The following is a 20,853-nucleotide window of genomic DNA, read 5'->3' as shown; positions in this document are numbered from 1 at the left end:
TCGCCAACCTTGATGAGACCTTATTGGGTTGGTTAAATAACATAGATGTTATATTTCACACACATCATGGTGGATTGGATTAGTCATTTAGTAGTTATACTCTATCCTCTCATTTCTCGGACCTAGTCAGTGGAACCCCTTCCTCAAACAACCACCAGTTTTGACACATTAAAATTCAATGCAATATTAGAAAAGACTCAAAAATGAAAGTAAAGGAAAAAATCGAGAGAAGGTTTATAGTCAAACTTCCCCGACTGAAAAGGAATTGAAAATTGTATTGAGTACTCCGCACTTTTTCCTTTACTTTCATTTTTGAGACTTATTCCGCACTTCAATAAGGGTAACATATTTGAACTGAAGAGAAAACAGTCATATATAATGATAAAAGAAGCTATAACAGGTAAATGGCATCAGACGAATTGGCAAAGAAAAGAAAGAATAAAAATTAAAAGACAGATATCTCGCCTGCACGAGAAAAACAATGTTAGATTAATTAGCTTTATTTCAAGTTCGAACTTGTTTTTCACAACATTATTGATGTGATCATTGAATATATTAAAATAGACATCCCAAAGTGTTAAAATAAGACATACCAAACTTGATGATGCTATCCTATGCTAAGCTTCTTTTACCTACTCAACCTAAGCTAATTTAGCACATGTAGTATTGAATTTGTTTTGTAATATCAGTTGGTATCTTGACTTACCATTACCTTTAGTGTAGCCCAAAGACTTAAGTACTTCAAAAGCATCCAGGTATATGTTGGTTGAAAACAATTGAACCAAGTGATTATCAATCCAGCTACATTACGAGAGTATAACAATATCCACACCTTTTCTTGTCCGCATTCTCATCGGGTGGAATATAATTTACACATGTATCTCTTGATGAATCTTTGTACTCATCTTATCAATGATGCCTACAAATGAAATAATGTGCTCTTAGATAACAAATAACAACAAAACTATCAACTACAGTAAGCAAAAAAATTTTGGAGAAAACACCTGAAGACTTATAACCATGATTTAGCTCTATTAAACACCCTATTGTCGTGCGCATTACAATAACACTCTTAAGCATGAAATATGTTGGTTTCAACTTAATATTATCTATTCATTAGCCACCAACAACAGAAATAGTTCAAGGAAGCAATTGACTGCTATTCAAGAAGCATTGCCCTATCACCAACAACAGTAGCTTTTACAAATAGAGTCATGGCTTACCTCAAAATAAAAAGGCATATGCTTACTTGTTAGCATATTCAATACTTACATATTACGAACAGAGTCTTAATCTCTCGCTGTTGTTGCTCCTCTATTTGATGAGTAATGAAGCAATAGTTATGGAGTTAGCTGTTGTTGCTCCTCCTTTTTAAATCGTTTCACTTTTACCCTTTCTTGTTTTCTAAAAATTGATTTAGCAAAAAAGAATTGCAAGAAGCAAAGTGTTTACCTTGCAGAATTGTATGAACAAACCCTAGAGATTTGAAACAAGACAACAATTAGAAACAAAAAAGAAGCAAAGTATATTTACCTTCCACAAGCCAACAGGAATGGCGAGAGACTCTTGAGATTTGAAACCAATAAGACCTGAATAACCTTCGATTACTATAGCAGAACTTCATGGCAAATTCAATTTAAAAACCGAAATATGGTAACGGATCCAATCCAATCGTTGGAATATGGAGGCAAAGAAGGAGGAACAATGTAACTGGTTTACCTTGCAGAATTGTATGAACAAATCCTTGTTTAGACAACAATTAGAAACAAAATAGGAAATCAAAGTATATACAAGAAGAGCAAGGAAAGTGAAATTATAACATTCAATTAGGGGTTTCTTACCTTTTACTGGAGTTTCATTTCCTGAAACAACCAAAAATCTGATTAAGCTAGTAATGGAGTTTTCTTACCTGATTAAGTTGTTCCGTCCTTCAATTGTTTCCTGAAAATCTAGAAAAATGGAACTGTAACCTCTGATTAATGTATTCTCTATTACAAATCATAGGCAAGCAAAGCACAAGAAGAATATTGTAACAATTGATGTTTCACTGTTCTTGAAAGATATTGATTGTTTCCATAATGAATTATTAGGGGAGAAGATGAAATATGTGAGAATTGACATGTAGGGAGTTATGGTAAGGAAGGAGGAAGAGAAGACGAAGAGATATAAACGGCAAGGGGGACGAAATTGAAACTCCTGAAATTCAAAAATAGAGAAAGCTTAAATTTAACCTAACAATCATAAAGAACAAAATTTCCTATTGTAATAAGTTATGAAGAACATAATTTCCTATTTCCTATTGTAAAACCTAAAGAGGGAAAGAGAGATAGTAGTAAGACCTGAATAAATTAGGGTTTTAATTACCAAACTTCCTCAGAGATCTGAATAAATTAGGGTTTTTCTATCAATCAATCTACCTGGCTAATCATCCGACATTATTGAAGATTGAAAATTGGGGAAAGAATATTTATGAAAGATTGTTTACAGAAGAGAGGAAAGGTCCGGTCGCCATAACTATCGATTCAGCTATCGATTTCAGTGAGAGAGAACTTGAATAGGAGAGATTTTGAAGCAGGATTCATGATGGATTTGTAGTTTGTAACGTCCCAAGAAGGCACGATTTGTTATTGAAGGTTTTAAAGCCATAAATTTTGTAACCTCCCACCAGGCATGATAGAGATACTAACTCACTCGTTTCTTTTACAGGAATAACGCGCGAAGGAACGAAGATAAGGCGCGTAAGAACCCAGATCGAAGGTTTTATTAACTTTCCCTCATTTGGTGGGTGATTAAATTAGGGTGGGTAACTGATCTAAGGGTGCGGATCTTATCAAAATTGCAATGAACGATTAGATTTGTCTTTTGGCTTGTCCCAGTCAGCAAAAAACATTGCGTTTTATATAATAGACTAGGTATAGCCCGTGCCCTTAGGGCACGGCCGGTGTGTGGCCAATATTATTTTTTTTCATTAAAAAAAATGATACGTACTCTTCTGATTGTTCATCCTACATTTTCTTCAGTGTTGAGCCATGTACGATAAAGTCATTGATATCGATAACGATTCTTCATCTAAAAATCTGGTTCTCAGGGTGGAAAATTTTTCTAGTTCTTTCACTAATATGGAGAATAATTTGGATTAGACATACTTCCATCGATTTTACCAAAAGATCTCAACCGTATCCATGTTTTTTTGTTGAACTACAACCGTATTCATGTTGTTTGTGCATATACGCAACTATGAACGCATTTAACCTCTTCAAACTAAAAACTGTAAAGAAGAATGAGCGTTAAAGAAAAGTTGAAAACAAAAAATTTGTTGTGATATGGTCGTACGAAATTTGAAGTCATAAACTCTTTACTTCAAATATCATTTACAAGTGAGTTTTCTATAAATTTCACATTCTTGAAGCTCCTATAAATAAAACTACAAGAACTTGGAATTCCACATCTTGCAGAAAGAATAATTCCATAATAAAACTTGTCAAAATATTTAACAACTAAAATCAACAAAAAGCAACACTAAACTTCCTAGTCTTTAGATTCATAGTTCAGTTAGTTAAGTTAGTGTCAATAGTAACTTGGTTTATACACAACTCTCCTCCTACAGTATTTAACATAGTAGCTTTTCTCCTCCTGCTTTTCACCACAAACACCTTTCATCGAACATTACTCGGTTTGGCGAGCTTTGGAACTTACCGCCAAACACTTTGTGTTTCATCTTCTTTTTAATTCTGCTCAGACTGGGTGAAACCTTTCAACAAGCATTTGTTTTATTCTTCATGTTTTTTTTCCTGTGAGCATTGGATGAGAATTACCGGTAAGTATATTGAACAAAGACCACATAAACAATGAGTTCTATTGGATAGGTTTCATGTCTTCAAGAAGGTTTGAATTTATTAATATTTCACATTTTTCTCAAGGGGACTTGTATGTGTATTCAAATTGTAATGATAAATTTCACTCTCATTTGCTAATAGTATCTTAGATCTGATGAAAAATGAAAAATCCTAAACTCCTAACTTGTCTCAAATATCAATAAGGACTCAAGTGTCATAAGCCTATTATACTTTTTGGTGCTCCACTATTTGACTATCATAAGCAAATTCGTCTGTTTGAAAATCTTCACAACTATATGTATGTTGATGTCAACACTTCCTTAACTGAGATGGAGTCCATTAATCAATACTTTTGGTTGGTTTTTTATAATTTTCGTATAAACATAAGTTGCGTAAATAATTTGAATTTAGAGGAATATCTTCTCAGCCCAGGTAAGGGAAAAGTACAAACCTCTTTCCCTGTTGATGCATGTTTTTTCTTACTTTCCAGCTTATAGAAGGTCCTTGATCAGTATTCACCTATTGCAACGTAACATAAAATTAGCCATAACATACATTTCAAACAAATATGAACGAAACCTGCGTAAACATTATAGAGAATAAATAACCAAACTGCATATAAATGACGGTATACTTTCATCTATGTAACAATCAATGAATTTATGAACTTATCAAAATTGAATATGAACAACCCACCATGACAAATTACTGACTAAAATCATAACTAATTTATAAAAATTGGATATTAGCAACCCACCACGACAAATTATTGACTTAAACCAACACTAATTTATCAAAATTGAATATGAACGACCCACCATAACAAAGTACTAATAGAAGGAAAACAAAATTAAAAAAGAAAATCAGTTGCCACTGTTTCTTATTACTTGAGAAGTTGAGATCAATTTGGTCGATGTAAACCATTAAGTAAATGAGTTATTGAGTTTTATATAGAGATAGAGTAATTAGTATCTCAAATAGATATATCTTTAAGTATGAATTTTGAATTACCAATAGAATAGGAATATCTTTCAACAAAAACAAAAAAAGAATAGGAATCTCAAGTGGCATGGGCACATATCATTTATGAACATCATGAGTGACGCTTTTGAGAAAAACCTGTGAAGTATGATTTCTTCTCTTGAGCCCGAGTTCTATAACCAGCTCCAAAAACGACCCTCAAATTCTCCTTATTCAATATTAGTTCATATGGCAAAAAAGAAATTTTTTTTCTTATATAATATTAAATTAGCCTATCTAGTATCCAGAAACATATGAAAACTAAACTGGAGTCTTACTTCAATCCATATCTTACTTCAAAAGATTAACTCGTATAAACTAAATTATAAGTTCACACAAAACAACCACACTATGAAATATAACATCATGAATACTCAACACTTAATTACTTTTAATAAAATGGAGTAGAGAAATGAAACCAGTTGCACCTTGTAGTGAGCAAAGACCAACTGCCATCATCTTTCATGTTATCCTCGATGACACTGCACAAGAAAAAAAAAATGTAAAACTCATTACCAACTTCATAATGAATGCGTAAGAATAAGAACCAATTTCATAACGTTTCATTCATTGCCAACTATTTTTTGTCGAATGGGGGTCGTTCTTACAATAGCTATTCTCATACAAGGAAATATTGGGTTTTAAACTTGCTGAGAATGTCAAGTACCTGGAGTCTAAATGTCTCAACATATAATGTCATTGACCTTGACAACTTGATCATCAACACTTTCTACTAAAGGATTCACACCTATGTTCACTTCAACTACTCTTTAAACCTGTTATTTGCGCGAAAAAAAAATGCGGCAAGGGTAAACTACCAACCTTCACCTTAATTTGTGTAGAGCATATGTCATTTTCAATTTGGGCCTAAGGGAACAAATAAGAGAGAAGTTCATCGCGTAAAAGTAACTAACACACCAATTATAAGATAGTGATGAAGTAAAATTCTATAATATATGTATCCGAATTGGATGATAATTAGAGAAACGAGTCACCTATGAATATAACATAGATGAGAGTTTGTAATACCAAAGCGCACTACACAAATTTCTCTAACAGACTCTGGATTTCCAACTCCAACCAAGCATCTTTGACTATTTCTTACACAAAGGAAAAGATAAGCAAGATATCCCCCACCCATTATATATTTATATGATTGCACATTTGCACCCACACACGATAATACAAACCCTTATAATGTAATGCACAATGAAGTCTTACCATCACAAACCACACCATTGCTTGCATATGCAACCTCCTTTACAAGGTTGTGACCCATGTCCTTGATTATATCCTTGAGCTCTGTGCTCTTTGCTACAACGACACCATATTGTGTATCTTTTGGCACCCTAAAGCTTTGTTCCATCACAAAATTCGAAAACGAATTAAGATTTACTCATAAGCAACAAAATCTCTTAAATATTGTGATCCAAAAACCAACAAAATCTCTAGAAGACATCACAACTATTACCTACAAAATCAAATAATCATTCAAGAAAAATCTAATTTCTCACAGCAACTCGTGAATCGAAACAAAACCCCCGAAATAGATGACTAAACAATAGTTAACCCTAGATTTTGAATTAAGATCCTAAAGTAAAATAACCCAGGCAGAATGCACACTTTACACATTTTCCCTTATATACATCAAAAAATATCTAGAACCAAGAAAACTTGACACCCTATATCGAGAGAAATTGAGGAGTGACTTACCCTGATTTATAGAGAGCTAGACGAAAATTCTGTAATTGAGACTGGAAATTTCTGCCATGAAGGTTTTTCTTTGGTGAAGCCAAATTTTATGTGATTGGGAAGGTCATTGAGTATGCCGCAAAGATGAACCAAACCTGCAAATATATGAGTGTATAGTTCCCAACATATATTATCAATTGGTTCAAATCAGAACCAATTTATCAAAATTGAACATAAACAACCCGCCATGACAAATAATTTACTAAAATCAGAACTAATTTATCAAATTATGAACAACCCACCATAACAAATTACTATTAGAAAGAAAGCAAAATTGAAAAAGAAAATCAGAACCCATCGTTTCTTATACTTGAGAGCAATTTGGTCGATTTAAATCATGAAACGTATGAGTTTTATAGAGAGGTGGAGCAATTAGTATCTCAATCGAGCAGAGTTTGAAGAAGACTGACGAAGATCATAACGTGCGTCTCTTGCTCGATCGTTTAACCGATTTGGGTGCAGAACGTGGATATAGTGGGAAGAAACCGATCTGTTGAAGCATTGATTTTGGTGGTCCATATAGGCGTTTAGGGTTGATGAAGATTTTGTAACGGAAAGGGAAGAATCTGATTAGGCGTAGACTTTTAGGGGAAGATTTGGGGGACGTCTTCATCAGTAATAATCTGAAGAATAAATTAGGGTTTCAATTACCAAACTTCCTCAGAGATCTGAATAAGTTAGGGTTTTTCTATCAATCAATCTACCTGCCTAATAATCAGACATTATTGAAGATTGAAAATTGGGGAAAGGATAATATTTTCTCAGGGAGAAGCTGAGATGGCGAATATTTATGAAAGATTGTTTACAGAAGAGAGGGAAGGTTCGGTCGCCATTACTATCGATTCAGCTATCAATTTGTAACGTCCCAAGAAGGCACGATTTTTTATTGAAGGTTTTGTAGCCATAAATTTTCTAACGTCCCCACCAGGGATGAAGGAGATACAACTCAGTCGTTTCTTTTACAGGGATAACGCGCCAAGGAACGAAGATAAGGCGCGTATGAAGATGATGAACCCCAGATTGAAAGTTTTATTAACTTTCCCTCATTTGGTGGGTGATTAAATTAGGGTGGGTAACGGATGTAAGGGTGTAGATCTTATAAAAAAGTCAACGAACGACCGGATTTGTGTTTCGGCTTGTCCCAGTCAGCACAAAACATTGTGTTTTGTTATATAGATTTGAAGTTCATTTATGGTTGTTACGAACATATTTTAACTTTATGAGGTATCCAAGTCATTTGATGTAATGTACAATGTAATCAATGTCAGATAAAAAGAATATTATTTTATTATTATCTTATAGTTATAATGCATTATTGTCGAATAAAAATTAATGTATACGACAATTGATTTTTACGGTCGACGAAAAAAACATAATAATATTTAAAATAAATAAATTAGACGATCCAGTAGAAGACTGAAGGTTCACAATTTCATTTCAAATCCTTCTAATACGTGTCCAACTGAGTGGTAAATTTGTTTAGTTCAACAAAAAAAAAAAATAAGTAGTAAATTTGTAAGGTGGGGAGGATACCCTTGTTTTATTACATGGATGATGAATGTGGTAAAGAAAAGAAAAAATGAGTGAAAAACCCAAAAATCTAGACCCTAATAAGAAAAAAACCCACTCAAAAATAATAATGTCAAAAAAACCCATTTTTTGAACATTTTTCAAAATGTTCACAATATATGTAATTATGTTGTTAACAAGACAACATATTTTTTTCATAATTCCATTTTTACCCTTATATGTTGACAACATATATCATTGTGTTGTTATAAAATGTTGACAATATCTATAATAATGTCCCGACTTATTATAAAATGTTGGCGTCATATATAATGTTCTTAACAACATATATAATGTATTAGTCAAAATATTATTTGTTCGTTAACGGATTTGTTAAATTCAAAGGATAATATGCATAACATTTTAATTTTTGTAAAGGACAAATAAATAAATGCTTTAGTCTTTATATTTATGTCGAATGCAAAACAAAAAATGCCAAAACCATTTATTTTTTCACAAGACAAATCGAAAAATGTTGTAGCCAAAATGTTTGTGTTAGTTTGTCTATGTAAAATGCAAAAGAAAAAAATGCGAAATATTTTGGCAAAACAATGTCTAAGCAAGAACGAATTTGTTCAAAAATTTACAAATTGTTGAGACAAACTAAGATTTGTTCAGAAATTTACAAAATTGTCGAGAGCAAACCAAAGATTGTTCAGAAATGTTCAAAATTGTTTTTGACGTTGATTTGGGCGGAAAATTTCATTTTGGAGGGTAAAATTGTATTTTTACCTACTGGGTTTTTTCCTTATTATTATTTAGTATTGGGCCTGATTCTCTTTAACTTCCCCATTTTGGGCCTTATAATTACGGGCCCTAAAGAAAAATGAGCATAAAAGAATCATATGACAAAGTGGCATGGTTAGGTGAAGGCTCTATACCACCACTAACTTATAGTTAGGAATAAGACAATATATAAGAAATTACTATTATTAAGAAGAAATTTTACGTTACGGTAGGTCAGTGTTTCGGGGAAATAAGAAAAGTTTTCGGGTCAATAAGTTTTGAGTGGAAACAATTTTTTTTTTCCTCCAAACATCACCCTTTCAATTTTTTGTTCTTTATCTTTTCGTCTCACCTCAACTAAAACTCCGTCGACCACCACCAAATTCCGGCGACATCCACCATTAATTTCGGTGATCACCATCACCAAAATTCTTTCTTCTCTCTCTTCTTTCTTTTCTCTCTTTTCTTATCTCCTCTTATCCTCTCTCTCTCTCTCTCCTCTTATCCTCTCTCTCTATCTCTCTCTCACTATCTCACGACAGTTCCGGCGAAGGGGAAAACTCCTTAGCCGAAACTGTAACAAAAAAAGAAAAAAAAATAGGGGAGAGGGAAAGAAAAAAGATAGAGAGAGAGGCAGATAGAGGAGAAGAGAGAGACAGAAAGAGGAGAGAGAATTCGTCGCTGGTCGGCGACTTGAGGGGAGTGGCGCGTGTTTTTTGGGGTTTAAACTATTTTTTCTGGAAACTATTTTACTTTCCCAAAACGCTGGCCTACAGGTAAATATATGACAACATCAACTAACAAATGAAGACGAATGGTCCGAATGGGGGCCTCAAATCTCATAAAAGACTATCATCTATGGTGCCTATATATAAACCATTCATTTTCCATGCTGATAAAATTGTATTTTATGTGGGTCAAAAACGTCTCCATAATATATATAAAGATGGTTTGGTAACCCAAATCTAACTTTATATACGTAGGCATATCATATATTATTTTTGTTGTCAATTTTCAAATATGCCAACATAGTAATGTGGGCTCGGTTTCAAGGGTCGGTGGTAACATATAACTCATTTCACGTCATCCACTAGATCCCCTTTTTAATACATGAAATTAGAAGGGGCCGTTATCAACCAATATCTTTTTTTTTTTTTTTTTGTTGAAAGTATTATCAACCAATATCTTGAAATGCTACTTGCACTTACTGTTGACTGAACTTTTCATTATTATTATTATTAATTTTTATGTCGATTTGTGCAAGTAGAGAAGTGGGATCTTAACAAAAAAAAAAAAACAAGTAGAGAACTGGGATTAAGATGTTTTTCTTTAGATCGCGGGTGGATGTTTTATTTCAGCTCGGGCCAATTTGAATATATCTAGTCGCATGAGTCATTCTTTTAGACAAAAATAATAAAGTCAACTACTTTTTTTAGTATTGACTACAATGGTCATTACAAAGGGATTGACACATGGATAAGATGTGATAAACGCGATAACTTTCGAATTACTATTGGGCTAAAGTCCGATGAAATTAAATAGTTTAAAGTCTAAAGAATTAAATGGCCTAAAGCTCACAAAAACTATTTTATTTATACTCAACTTCAATATTTTTGGATTTGCACTTCTATGTATCGAACCAGAAACATCAGCATTGCGAAGTACATGCACTTATCAAATTCAATAATAAAGAAAGTCAACTATTAGAACTCGTATTTTGTCAATTTTTTTATTTATTTGAACTTCCTTCGTAATGTTATGTTTCTCACCAATTTTTATCATATTCACGTATGTATCCTGTACTTGAGCATAACCGGATACATAGTCGAATGACTCTTTTTCATCCGTTATTCTGATCTTCTATCATCATTTTTAAATATAACGTAGACCCTAAAGCATATGTAATGGACTAATGGGACAAAGAGGCCGTGTCGCTCTACCTTGCTGACACCAACCCTTCACAGGACCTTTTCAGCAAAAAAAAATACTCTGTCCGTCTGCTGACCCAGCACGTAGTGCCTTAACCTGGCACTATGCCAACCTAATACATCCATTTGCTTGACATGATGTTGAGGTGTAGTTGTCTAGATTCACTGAGGGCGAGACTCGTGCTTTTGCAACTTTGGTTTAGACTCGCACTTTCACCTTTCTAGTTGCGTTTATTGATCAAGTCCGATGTTCTAAGTGTGTAACTCGTTGTAAAACTCAATCACCGTTAGTCGCGAGTCAACCATTTGACACACTTAGCCTAGTTGATTTCTAGTTAGATATTACAATCCTTAAAGTGACTGAATTTGATGATCTCCATTAATCAATCTTTCCGACAATTTGAGTGTATTTTGTTGCCTCGATCAAAAGACATTTCCTTCAAACTTTTCCACCAACACCACAACACAACTACCAAGTACCACCAACACCATATTTCCAATACCACACCTCAACCACCATCATATCACCACCACACCGTCCACCATCATCGTACCTCCACCACCACTACACTTCAACCACTATCGTATCTCCACCACCGCCATACCTCCACCATGCAATACCACCAGACCTAAACCACCACCATCATCACCATAGTTCTACCAATTAATTGTAAAGTTGAACTCAAGATACCCTAAAGAATAGGGTATGTTTGTATTTATAATAGGAAATACATAGTTAGATTACAAGAATGCCCTTGAGTAAAAGATAAAATACAAATATATACAATTACATTTAACATTAATAAGTCCCCCATATCTCCACCATCACCACACATCAACCTCCACCATCTAAATACCACCACCCCACGTGCATAATTATACCTCCATTGCTACAACACTACTAGCGATTCTAGCCCCACGGACACCTTACCATCACCATACTATCAATACTATCAACACAATAGTCATCATCAAAATCTGACAAGAATAATTTTCAACAAAAAAATAAATTTAGCAAAAGTAAAATTTAAATCAAGTATTGAGAAAGTAGAATGCAGAAAATTAAAATTATGTTGTCAAATTAGCTTATTTATTTATTTATTTACTAAGTACTCCATTTATTTTAAAAAATAAAAATATTAAAACAAAACTACTTCTACTACAACAGTACAAGCAAAAACAAATTTATTTTTAATAACCAAATGATGCCAAAACGTGTAACATTCTCGTTACACCTTATTTCATATGTGAACCTTCTAAAGAAAAAGCTTACCTAGCAAGCGCCTCGTCTAGATTTCTCAATTTTTAGTACATAGGTGGGAATATTTAGTATTTTTCTATTATAAATTAGCATCAAGGGGTTTTTATTTTGAGAAGGGCGACTAGGGCATGAAGAGTACCTAGCTTTAGAATTAGAAACCTACAAATCGATTATCTCAGGAATTCTTCTTGATTTTCAGATAATCAAAATCCAAGCGAAATTAGGACTAACTAAATGTGTTTCCGATGGTATATTGAAGTTTTTCATTTGTTTTTAGGCTTTTAGTCAGACAAATACCATACTTGTGTGCATGTGGATATAGGAGAAAGACTATTTTGCATTCGACATAGGATATTCCTTCTTTCTTGTTTCTCCTAAATAAGAAAAATCAATACTTAATATTTTGGAAGTGTTATATCCATCTTTAGGTTAATGTATTATGAGTTCTTCAAAAAAAAATCTATTAACTTTAACTTCAAGCCCGGGTAGTACAGGAGGATCCAATTGGTCAAAGTATTGTTTTTGTGCAAATGGTTTAAAGCCCAAATTTCCATTTTTTTTTTTTTTTTTGAGAATTCTTCTACAATTTACGTTAGTCGTTACAATTTAAACCAAGAATGAAAGAGGCCTAAAACCCCACAATAGAGAGGTCTAAAGCTGACAAACTGCTTCCACCGGGACCTGATCCCACGACCTCGTGGACTTGAGAGGGGTGTCCAACCACAACACCAAAAAGTGGTAGACTGCCCAAACTTCCTTAAAATCACCATTTTTGTTTGTTGAAACCTTAAATCACCATTTACAAAGAGGAATTTTAACACTTCCCCCACTAGACTTGCCTCAATAGTCAAATACTTCATTGTCATGTTTGGCCATCATTGAAAAGAAAAGAGGATCTTGGAGCAAATGATAAACTATAACCGTCCACAAAATAATACCGTACAACTTACCATTACATAATCCACGTGCCACCATATCTTCTTCAAAATGTAATTTCTATTCTCTTCGTCCAATAATTGACAGCGAGATATTAAAATATCATACTTCTCTAACTGATTAGAATTTCAAGGAACTTTCCGATTTGACACGCGTACGTAGATAAGCATAGGTGACAATTTAATATCATAAACGAGATACACTTTAGTTTATTTTAAAGCAACCATTTGGTTTCCCATACTTCCCTCCACGTGAGGGAGTTCTTTTTGACGTGGGACCCACTCAATCTTGTGGCTGTGTCATACCAAATTTATATCAACGGTTATTATTGAATAAAAGGTCATTAAGATATTATGATCTGACGGTTGAAATTAAAAGGACGGCGACCGACCTACAGTAATTTGAGTCTTGGACTCCCGATAACCTATTATAGCGGTTGTCGGCAATATTATATTATTTTAAAATTCTTAAAATAACAGCAACTGTTACGATAAATTGTATATATAGAACGAGAATTTATCAATGGTAGAAGAACCGTGAACGGAAGAAGAAGAAGAAGAGATACCAATTCACGAAAGATTTCTCAAAAACTAGGGTTTCTAGATTTCAAGTTTGTAGTTTAATTTTGTTTTAGGATTTCTTAGGGTTTTTTAGTTTTTCTTTTTTTAAATGATCGTTATCTTAATATTCTCCAAATATTTGAAGGAGTAATTCTGATCAAAAAAAAAAAAAAAAATTGTTTATCTACTTTCTCTCTCTAGAACTGTGAAATTAGTCTCATTTTGATCTTCTTTCTCTCTCTAGAATTGTGTTATATTTTGGCTTTTATCTTTCAAATTTCAGGTAAATTGATCATAGTTTTTATAAGATCATTGCCTTCTTTCTTTCTTTTGTTAGATCTTATCTATTTCTTGATCAGTTATTTGAATCAATAAAAAATGGAGGCTGTGTTTTTATCATCATCTCCAAGTTCAGATCATCAATCATTCTCTCCTTCTAATAGAAACAATCGTAATAAGATGAAAAGTTTTCATTCTAGTTTCAATAATATATCTAGATCTTCAGAAAATTTCTCACCTCCTCATTCAAACCTTTTCTCGAACACCTATGGCTGTTCTATTGGTGGCGGCGGAATAGGAGGAGGAAGTTTTTTTAACGGTTCACCACCGCCGAATCTCTCCTCATCATTTCCACTTCTTCCTCCTCTTCTTCCTCTTCCGGTGACGAAACCTTACTCATCTCTTCCTCTTTTTCCTGTTCACAACAATAAAGCAAGAAACCTTCCATTTTCTCCATCAACAAATCAGAATCAAATTCAAAACAACAAGAACAAGATCAATGAAAGAATCAAATCAGATCAGAAACAAGATAATCATCGTCATCTGAAATCAAAATCATCAAAAATCAATCCATCGAAGAAACGTGATTCTTCAACCAGATCATCATCTATTATCACAAAAATAGATAATACTTCTTTTGTGATTGAATCGAGTAAACGATTAGGACCAGAACCTGGAGATCTTCCTAAGGAAGTTTCTAGGGTTTTCAAACCTTATCTAGACGGTAATAAGGAGAAAGGTGTAGAAGTGGAGTTTAGTTCGATTTTCTCTCTCGCTCCTCCTCCAAGTAGTCTTCCGTTACCGAAATTCTCTCTTAGGCCAAAGCTTATCAGTTGTAATGTTGAAGCCGCCGGTGTAATCGACGACGGTGCAACTGATAATCTCCGTCGTCTTCTTCGTCTCCGGTGAAAATGACGTAATGGCGTTGCTTCAAGTTTTCAGCGGTCGTTGGTGTTTGATCTGGTATTTGTGTAAATAAAGCTTTAAATCAAGGGCTATAATAATATGTAGTAATTGCCTTCTATTTTTGCATGAAGGAAAAAAAATATAAATTTGGAATGAAAAAAAATCAAGAAAAAAGAATGAAAAAAAAAAAAGGTCGAGCTGACCTGAGAGGCTGAGAATGTAGTCTAGTTCCCCGTAGTGTTTGGCAGCACTTCAAGAATTACGTCTGAAGATATTAGTATTCATATGTAATTTTTATGTTGTGATTTTCTTTGTTTTTCTTTTCTCATGCAATTTCCCTAATGTTTGTGTTCAATTGTTCTTATTTTACTTTGGTTAGTAATTTATGTAATTCGCTAGTGGGCGAACAAATGTTGTATTTGTGTAACTTTTTCCATCTTCATGTACTTGTAGTATTTCGATCTTTTGTTGGTCTGTTATGTCTACAGCTTAGTAATATGAATGAAAATGCTTGTTAAATTGAAATGACTTATTGAATAGTATGCCAACTCTTGTTATATGAAATAATTAATCAAACTATAGAATACCTAATTGCTTATAATAAATCCTCATGCAACTCACATGAAACATATATAATATTAAGAAGACACTCCCAATTCCCAAGTTGCAATTCCTTGCTACTTCTTCGGCAAAAAAACACTCCTTGGCCCTTGCTACTTGATTTTTAAATACGGGGGACGTGTTTTAAGTCCAAAATCGCATGGTCAATGAGTCTAGAGACCAAAGATAATCTGAAATAGAAAATAAATCCACTCAAAGTAAATTACATGGCTATCCTCTCATTTTCTTTCACTACCTAACTTATCCTAAGTTAAAAAAATAACCTAAAAAAAAAATACCATAATAATATTTAGAGATTCATTAAATGATTTCCTCAAAAACACACTTTCCTTTCCGGAATAATAGTTTCCTTTCCGTTTAGCAGAAGACATTTTTTTTTGTATATTTGAATTAGAATTGCCAAAAGCAAACGAAGAGAGAGAGAGAACAGGAGAGAGAATATCGCCCCTTTCTACTAAACCGAGTGGAAAGGGTGAAATTTTCGAGTGGGAGAGAGGGAGAAACGATTGCTGCTATCGTTCATCATCTACATTAGTGAAAAGTAAGTAAATTGCATTTTAATTTTCTTCATTTTGATTGTTCCTTCAAGTTTTCTTATGATTTTGAATGATTTTTTCAACTTAAAAGCAATTAGGGTTTGATTTGTTAGGGTTTAGTTGTTTCAAAGTGTATTGATGGAAGTTTTTTTCAACACCATAAATTAGTTAACAGTAAAGAGTAAGTTTGTTGTTGCATCCAACAAGAAATTTCTAGGGTTTCATTGTATTTGTTGTTGTTTAATTTCCTCTCATTTTCCTCTCATTTTCTTATGATTTAGGGTTACAATGTGTTTGTTGTTGTAGTGGATTTATTTGAACAAATAACAACTAGAACTTAATCTCTTTATAAAGTTTAGTCATGCCTACATCTTCTCTAAAAAGATTTATTTAAGGGTTATTACTTCCCAAACTTGATTGACAACCCTAGAACATTATATGTTGGTATATGATTAATAGTTCCAGAATATATCCGATTGTATAAACAGTTTATTTTTTTTCTAGCATTTTTGAAGTTTATCATACAACCCTCTAATGGTAAATACGCAAAACTATTTTCATAAAAAACCTGACTTGTTTGACTAGCATTTTCTTGTTTCTTATAGAAACACATGAATTGTGGCTACCCAAAATTGTTTGTATGTTAATTTGGTTAACACATATTTGAAATTTAACTAGTATATATGTTTTTTGTTAGTCAATTTGCAGATTCAGAAAAATGGTAAGATTAAAGCTTCAGAAAGACCGGAAAGTGGATTGTCGAAATTCGGTGGCTTCAAAGGATAATGTAACTCGAAAACCTGAGGTGCGAAAAAGTCCAAGAAATAGAATGTTACAACAGACATTGGGAAGTACGGTAGAACCTACTTCAAAGAAGAGGAAATCAAAAGAAGTTGTGGTATAGTATTCAATTAATGTTTTATTCCCAAAACTTATAACATAATATTTAGTTGATATCATTTTATGATTTGTACAAATATGTATGAAAACAACTTTTATGTTTAAGCATTTTATATTCTGATGCTATTTGTATTGTGTATGTAGCAAAACGACCCACCCGGAAAGACAAAAAGGAAACTTTTGATAGATGAACAAGTTGAAAAGATAAAGACAGCGAAAGAGGTTACACCTGCAAAGTGCAAAGGTAAGAAGATAGGTCGTTCTGCGGAGGAAGCTCAATCCGAATCTGAAAGTGTAAGATTTTTCCACCGAAATTCTTATTCATAACAGATGCTAACAGATTTAATATAAATGTTAGTAGAATACTTACAATTTAGCCAAATCAATTTCATTATGTTATAGCAATTTATAGGTTTTGCATAAACTTTCTTAATGCCTTAAAAATTCTTAGGTTGTTCATGGTTAATAATATTGTGCATCAGTTGGAATTTTATGATTTAAATTAAACTGATTTAATGTTTTTCAATTTTCCATGAATCTGATAGGACATTGCATCAGAAAAAAGGAAGATGAAGGTTCAGGAAAAGTTTAATTTTGTTGGTCAGGAAAAAAATGGTCCTTCTATTGACAAATTCCAGCAGTATAGATACAGCGTCAAATTGGTAGTTGACATGTTGCGCGGGCTGGAACCATTGATGAGCGAAGCTCAAAAAAAAGCAGTTGTCGATACGCCTTTTGCTCGTTTCTATTCAGCCGCAATTAGTGGTCAGATAATTATGGAAAATCAAGTCAAACCACATCGGGCAGTGTTCGAGCTTCTTTGCTACTTCAACACTGATAGAAAGAAATTTATATTTGGAGAAGTGGAGTTAGAATTTACTCCTGAGGATGTGTCGTTGTTGTTAGGGTTGCCGATGGAAGGACAAGAGTATAGTGCCTTCCCTAGACATAGTGATATCAAACCGAAAGAGGAAGATTTTTTTGTCAAGCATTTTAATGGTTCCGGCACTCTTACTACTGTTACTATAGCCAAAGCTTTAAAGAATGAAGTCAATAACCACATTGGTTCTCCTTTAGACTTTGTCCGGTTATTAATTTTGTATGTTGGATGTGCTCTTCTCTTCGCAAGTTCAAAAGGTTATGCGTTGCACACAAGTTTCTTCCAGAACTTGCAAACTATGAGAATGATTAATCGAGTTTCTTGGCCAAGGGCAATCCACTCCTTCATGATGTCCTCAATGTGCAAATATCCCAACGACCCTTGCAAGGTCTCGGGATGTTTGATTCTACTTCCGGTAAATACAAAACTTTATTAATTTGGTATCGTAAAAGCAATAATATTGTTATGTGATTACATTTTCATGATTAAATGTAGTTTTGGTTCGCGATGCACACGACTATCTTCCCCGAGACAAGACTAGGTGCTGGAAAGATACCAAGGATACTTAGGTGGTCTTTGGAACCTATGAAAAATGGCGTTCAGGAACACATTAATCTACTGGGGCCAGAACAGGTATATTTCTTATAGAATTTTAAAGATTTTGTTATGCTTTTCAAATATTTTGTTAGAAACATCATGTAGGTTGGTAACAATATATATGTTGTATCGTTTATAGCTGTATAATGATTAGTAGTATATTGTTCAATATTTTGATGTTGTGTAGATTATTGTCGATGCAACCCAAAATGTGTCGGATGAAGAAAGGGGTATTCTGCAATATACACCCAAAGTGTTGATTGAAGCTAACATAAACGAGAAATTAGATTTGCTTGAAGAGGTGGAGAGGTTAACTCGTGAAAACACAATTCTTCGTCAAGAATTGGACCTTTACAAGAAAAAGTTTGGCAACATTGAAGGTGGAATGTCTTCGGGAATAGATGAACAAGGAAATGGAGAACACGAGGATAGAGATGATCATAGTGAAGGTGGACATGGTGGTGGTAGGAATTTTAGTGAGACAGAGGCGCAAAAAGGTAAAATTGTATAAAAAATTCTATTACATTCTGTAATTCATAAATACTCTATTATATTACCAATAGTAGTTGTAGAATAATTTGGTTTTTGATCGTCCACTAATTAAATGTAGATAAAGAAATGGATGGCGAGAAAGACAATGGAAAAAAACAAAAAAATGCTGATGGAGAAAGTAAGTATTTTGTACTCTTTAAATATACTTGATGTAGCTTAAAATTACAAATAGTTTTGGTAAAATAATATGGGCTTCTATTTTCTAATGCTTAGACATAGAGAAAGATATGGTAGGAGATATTGATAACGTGAAAAATCAAGTCGGTGCTGATGGAAACAGTAAGTTTTTATAAATACTCAAAGTTTTCTAAGAAAAACTTTTTTTTTCTAAAACTAATTTTTGGTTGGAATTGAAATACTTGTACTTGTTGTTTTATCATTGGTCAGGTGAAGTTGTAGAGGGTTTTGGAAAGAACTCCATTGGTGGAGCTGGTTCTGGAAGGAGTACAAATTCGATAGGTATGGGTCAAAGATGGTTTATGATTTCCTAATGTTACTATATTGAACCTATAAGCGCATTTGTTGTGTAAACAGATTTTGCAGTATTTTAGAGCCTTTTGTGTTAATTTGATAAGCTAACATGAAGGATGTCTTAAAATCCTTCATGTTTCAGTATTATAACATATGTTGTTATGTTTATTTCAATTATTTTTGTTTTGTCAACGTTGTTGTACAGAAGAAATGAAGTTGGATTATGATAAAAGGAAATCCGGAGAGCGTAAAGTCTTTGCACTTTTACCTACACCGACGTTCAATCTTGATTTTGATACGACTATGACCAATGACTTTGTGGACGTGACCGATATAGCAAGATCCTTCAACTCTAATAACGAAGTTGGTGATTTTCAAGATGATAAAGATGAGATTGTTGATCTTGGGTGTGATGTTGTAAAAAAAAAATCACCAAACTCGATGATTAAGAGGTTGAAGGGACAACCAAGAATGAGAAAACCAAGTGAAAAGGTTGCTAACACTCTGGCAGAAGTTAAGGAACCTATTGATGTTGACCTCCAACCGTCACCGAAGAAAAAAGTAGAAGCCTTGGACAAACTTGGAAACTGGAAAAAAAGTATCGTTTACAAGACGTTGTTGGACAAAGAGTTGCCCTTAATTGACGAATTTAACAAGAAAGGAAATCAAAGGTAAAGATTATCTTCTCAAATACGTGGTTAATTTTTTGTTAAAACAGTTATTTGCTAAAACTTATATGTATGATTTCTTTTGAAGTATTGGTAACACAAGCAAATGTGAGAAAGTTTTAGAAGTATATTTATGTTTTTTCTCCTACAATTGTAATATTGCAGAACAGTCATCTGGTCAAAGGACCCTAAAAGCTACATTACTGGAAGGCAACTGGACCTGCTCATGCTAAACTTCGAGTGTGATGCGCAAATAATAAATTGGTATGCATCGAAATTGTGGAACAGCAAAAAGAATGAGCGGAAAGAGGTCGTTTTCCTGTCATCTGAGCTCTTTGTGAGTAATATCTTTCAATTACCTATGAAATTTTATTGATTTTATAAAAAACTCTAAAACTGGTAGGAGCATTTATCAATTTCAATTAGCATTTATATTTCGCATCTAACTAATACAATATTTTAAACAGACTATGATAAAGTTTAAATTCTCCGATCCAAACATCAGAGCGCATCTTCATGAGAAATTGAAGACGGATTTTAGTAGATATATGCTTAAAATATGCGCTCCTCTGTGTACTCCGCTCCAAGGAGGTCTTGGTCTGGGTCAACATTGGACACTGCTTGTTTATTGTTTGGATAGTAAGAAATGGACACACTACAACTCCATGATCTTTGATCATCAGACTGCAAAAAGGTGTACGGAAAATGCAACAAGATTGGCTAGCATTATTTCAGAAGCGATTGTCGAGCTTGACCTATTCAAGCCCCACCCAAAAGTAGTGGTGAAGAATCTCATAGAGCCTACTGATAAGCAACAAGGAGAAGCGTAAGTTATTCTTCAAAACAAATAATTTC

General features: G+C 33.5%; 2 protein-coding genes and 2 long non-coding RNA genes across 7 annotated transcripts; 2 read left to right on the top strand and 2 right to left on the bottom strand.

Moving 5' to 3' along the window:
* Window positions 1-484: 484 nt before the first annotated feature.
* Window positions 485-2,711, bottom strand: LOC147533723 (uncharacterized). 4 transcript variants are annotated; one of them, XR_015228461.1, is made up of 4 exons: window positions 1,910-2,711; window positions 1,534-1,719; window positions 1,273-1,404; window positions 485-919 (listed from the first exon to the last, which is right to left on the bottom strand). It is a non-coding gene; the product is annotated as an uncharacterized LOC147533723 (long non-coding RNA). The 4 variants fall into 4 exon arrangements; XR_015228460.1 differs by having other exon boundaries at window positions 1,534-2,196; window positions 2,340-2,711; XR_015228458.1 differs by having other exon boundaries at window positions 1,534-2,711.
* Window positions 2,712-3,337: 626 nt separating this feature from the next.
* On the bottom strand, window positions 3,338-7,609 carry LOC147533722 (uncharacterized). The gene is made up of 6 exons (XR_015227413.1): window positions 6,851-7,609; window positions 6,570-6,703; window positions 6,078-6,211; window positions 5,285-5,338; window positions 4,288-4,355; window positions 3,338-3,791 (listed from the first exon to the last, which is right to left on the bottom strand). It is a non-coding gene; the product is annotated as an uncharacterized LOC147533722 (long non-coding RNA).
* Window positions 7,610-13,555: 5,946 nt separating this feature from the next.
* On the top strand, window positions 13,556-15,298 carry LOC147533721 (uncharacterized). The gene has a single exon (XM_086649349.1). It carries the CDS (start codon window positions 13,967-13,969, stop codon window positions 14,774-14,776), a length of 810 nt encoding a protein of 269 aa, XP_086505475.1. The 5' UTR covers window positions 13,556-13,966; the 3' UTR covers window positions 14,777-15,298.
* Window positions 15,299-15,805: 507 nt separating this feature from the next.
* LOC147533720 (uncharacterized) lies at window positions 15,806-18,890 on the top strand. The gene is made up of 6 exons (XM_086650723.1): window positions 15,806-15,935; window positions 16,628-16,828; window positions 16,975-17,124; window positions 17,376-18,125; window positions 18,206-18,343; window positions 18,495-18,890. Exons 2-6 carry the CDS (start codon window positions 16,649-16,651, stop codon window positions 18,816-18,818), a joined length of 1,542 nt encoding a protein of 513 aa, XP_086506849.1. The 5' UTR covers window positions 15,806-15,935; window positions 16,628-16,648; the 3' UTR covers window positions 18,819-18,890.
* Window positions 18,891-20,853: the final 1,963 nt, after the last annotated feature.

The sequence above is a fragment of the Eschscholzia californica genome, unplaced genomic scaffold (genome assembly GCF_041429995.1).
Source record: "Eschscholzia californica isolate CP2 unplaced genomic scaffold, dmEscCali1.0.p SCAF_6, whole genome shotgun sequence".
NCBI classification, from domain to species: domain Eukaryota; kingdom Viridiplantae; phylum Streptophyta; class Magnoliopsida; order Ranunculales; family Papaveraceae; genus Eschscholzia; species Eschscholzia californica.
This window is presented reverse-complemented; position numbering and strand designations above follow the sequence as displayed.

What these genes read in the sequence shown, in the direction of transcription:
- LOC147533721 (XM_086649349.1), top strand. Translation starts at nt 13,967, where the DNA reads ATGGAGGCTGTGTTTTTATCATCATCTCCAAGTTCAGATCATCAATCA.
- LOC147533720 (XM_086650723.1), top strand. Translation starts at nt 16,649, where the DNA reads ATGGTAAGATTAAAGCTTCAGAAAGACCGGAAAGTGGATTGTCGAAAT. An exon ending in CTCAATCCGAATCTGAAAGT is followed by an intron (nt 17,125 to 17,375) that starts GTAAGATTTTTC and finishes TGAATCTGATAG; the next exon opens with GACATTGCATCAGAAAAAAG. An exon ending in GATGTTTGATTCTACTTCCG is followed by an intron (nt 18,126 to 18,205) that starts GTAAATACAAAA and finishes GATTAAATGTAG; the next exon opens with TTTTGGTTCGCGATGCACAC.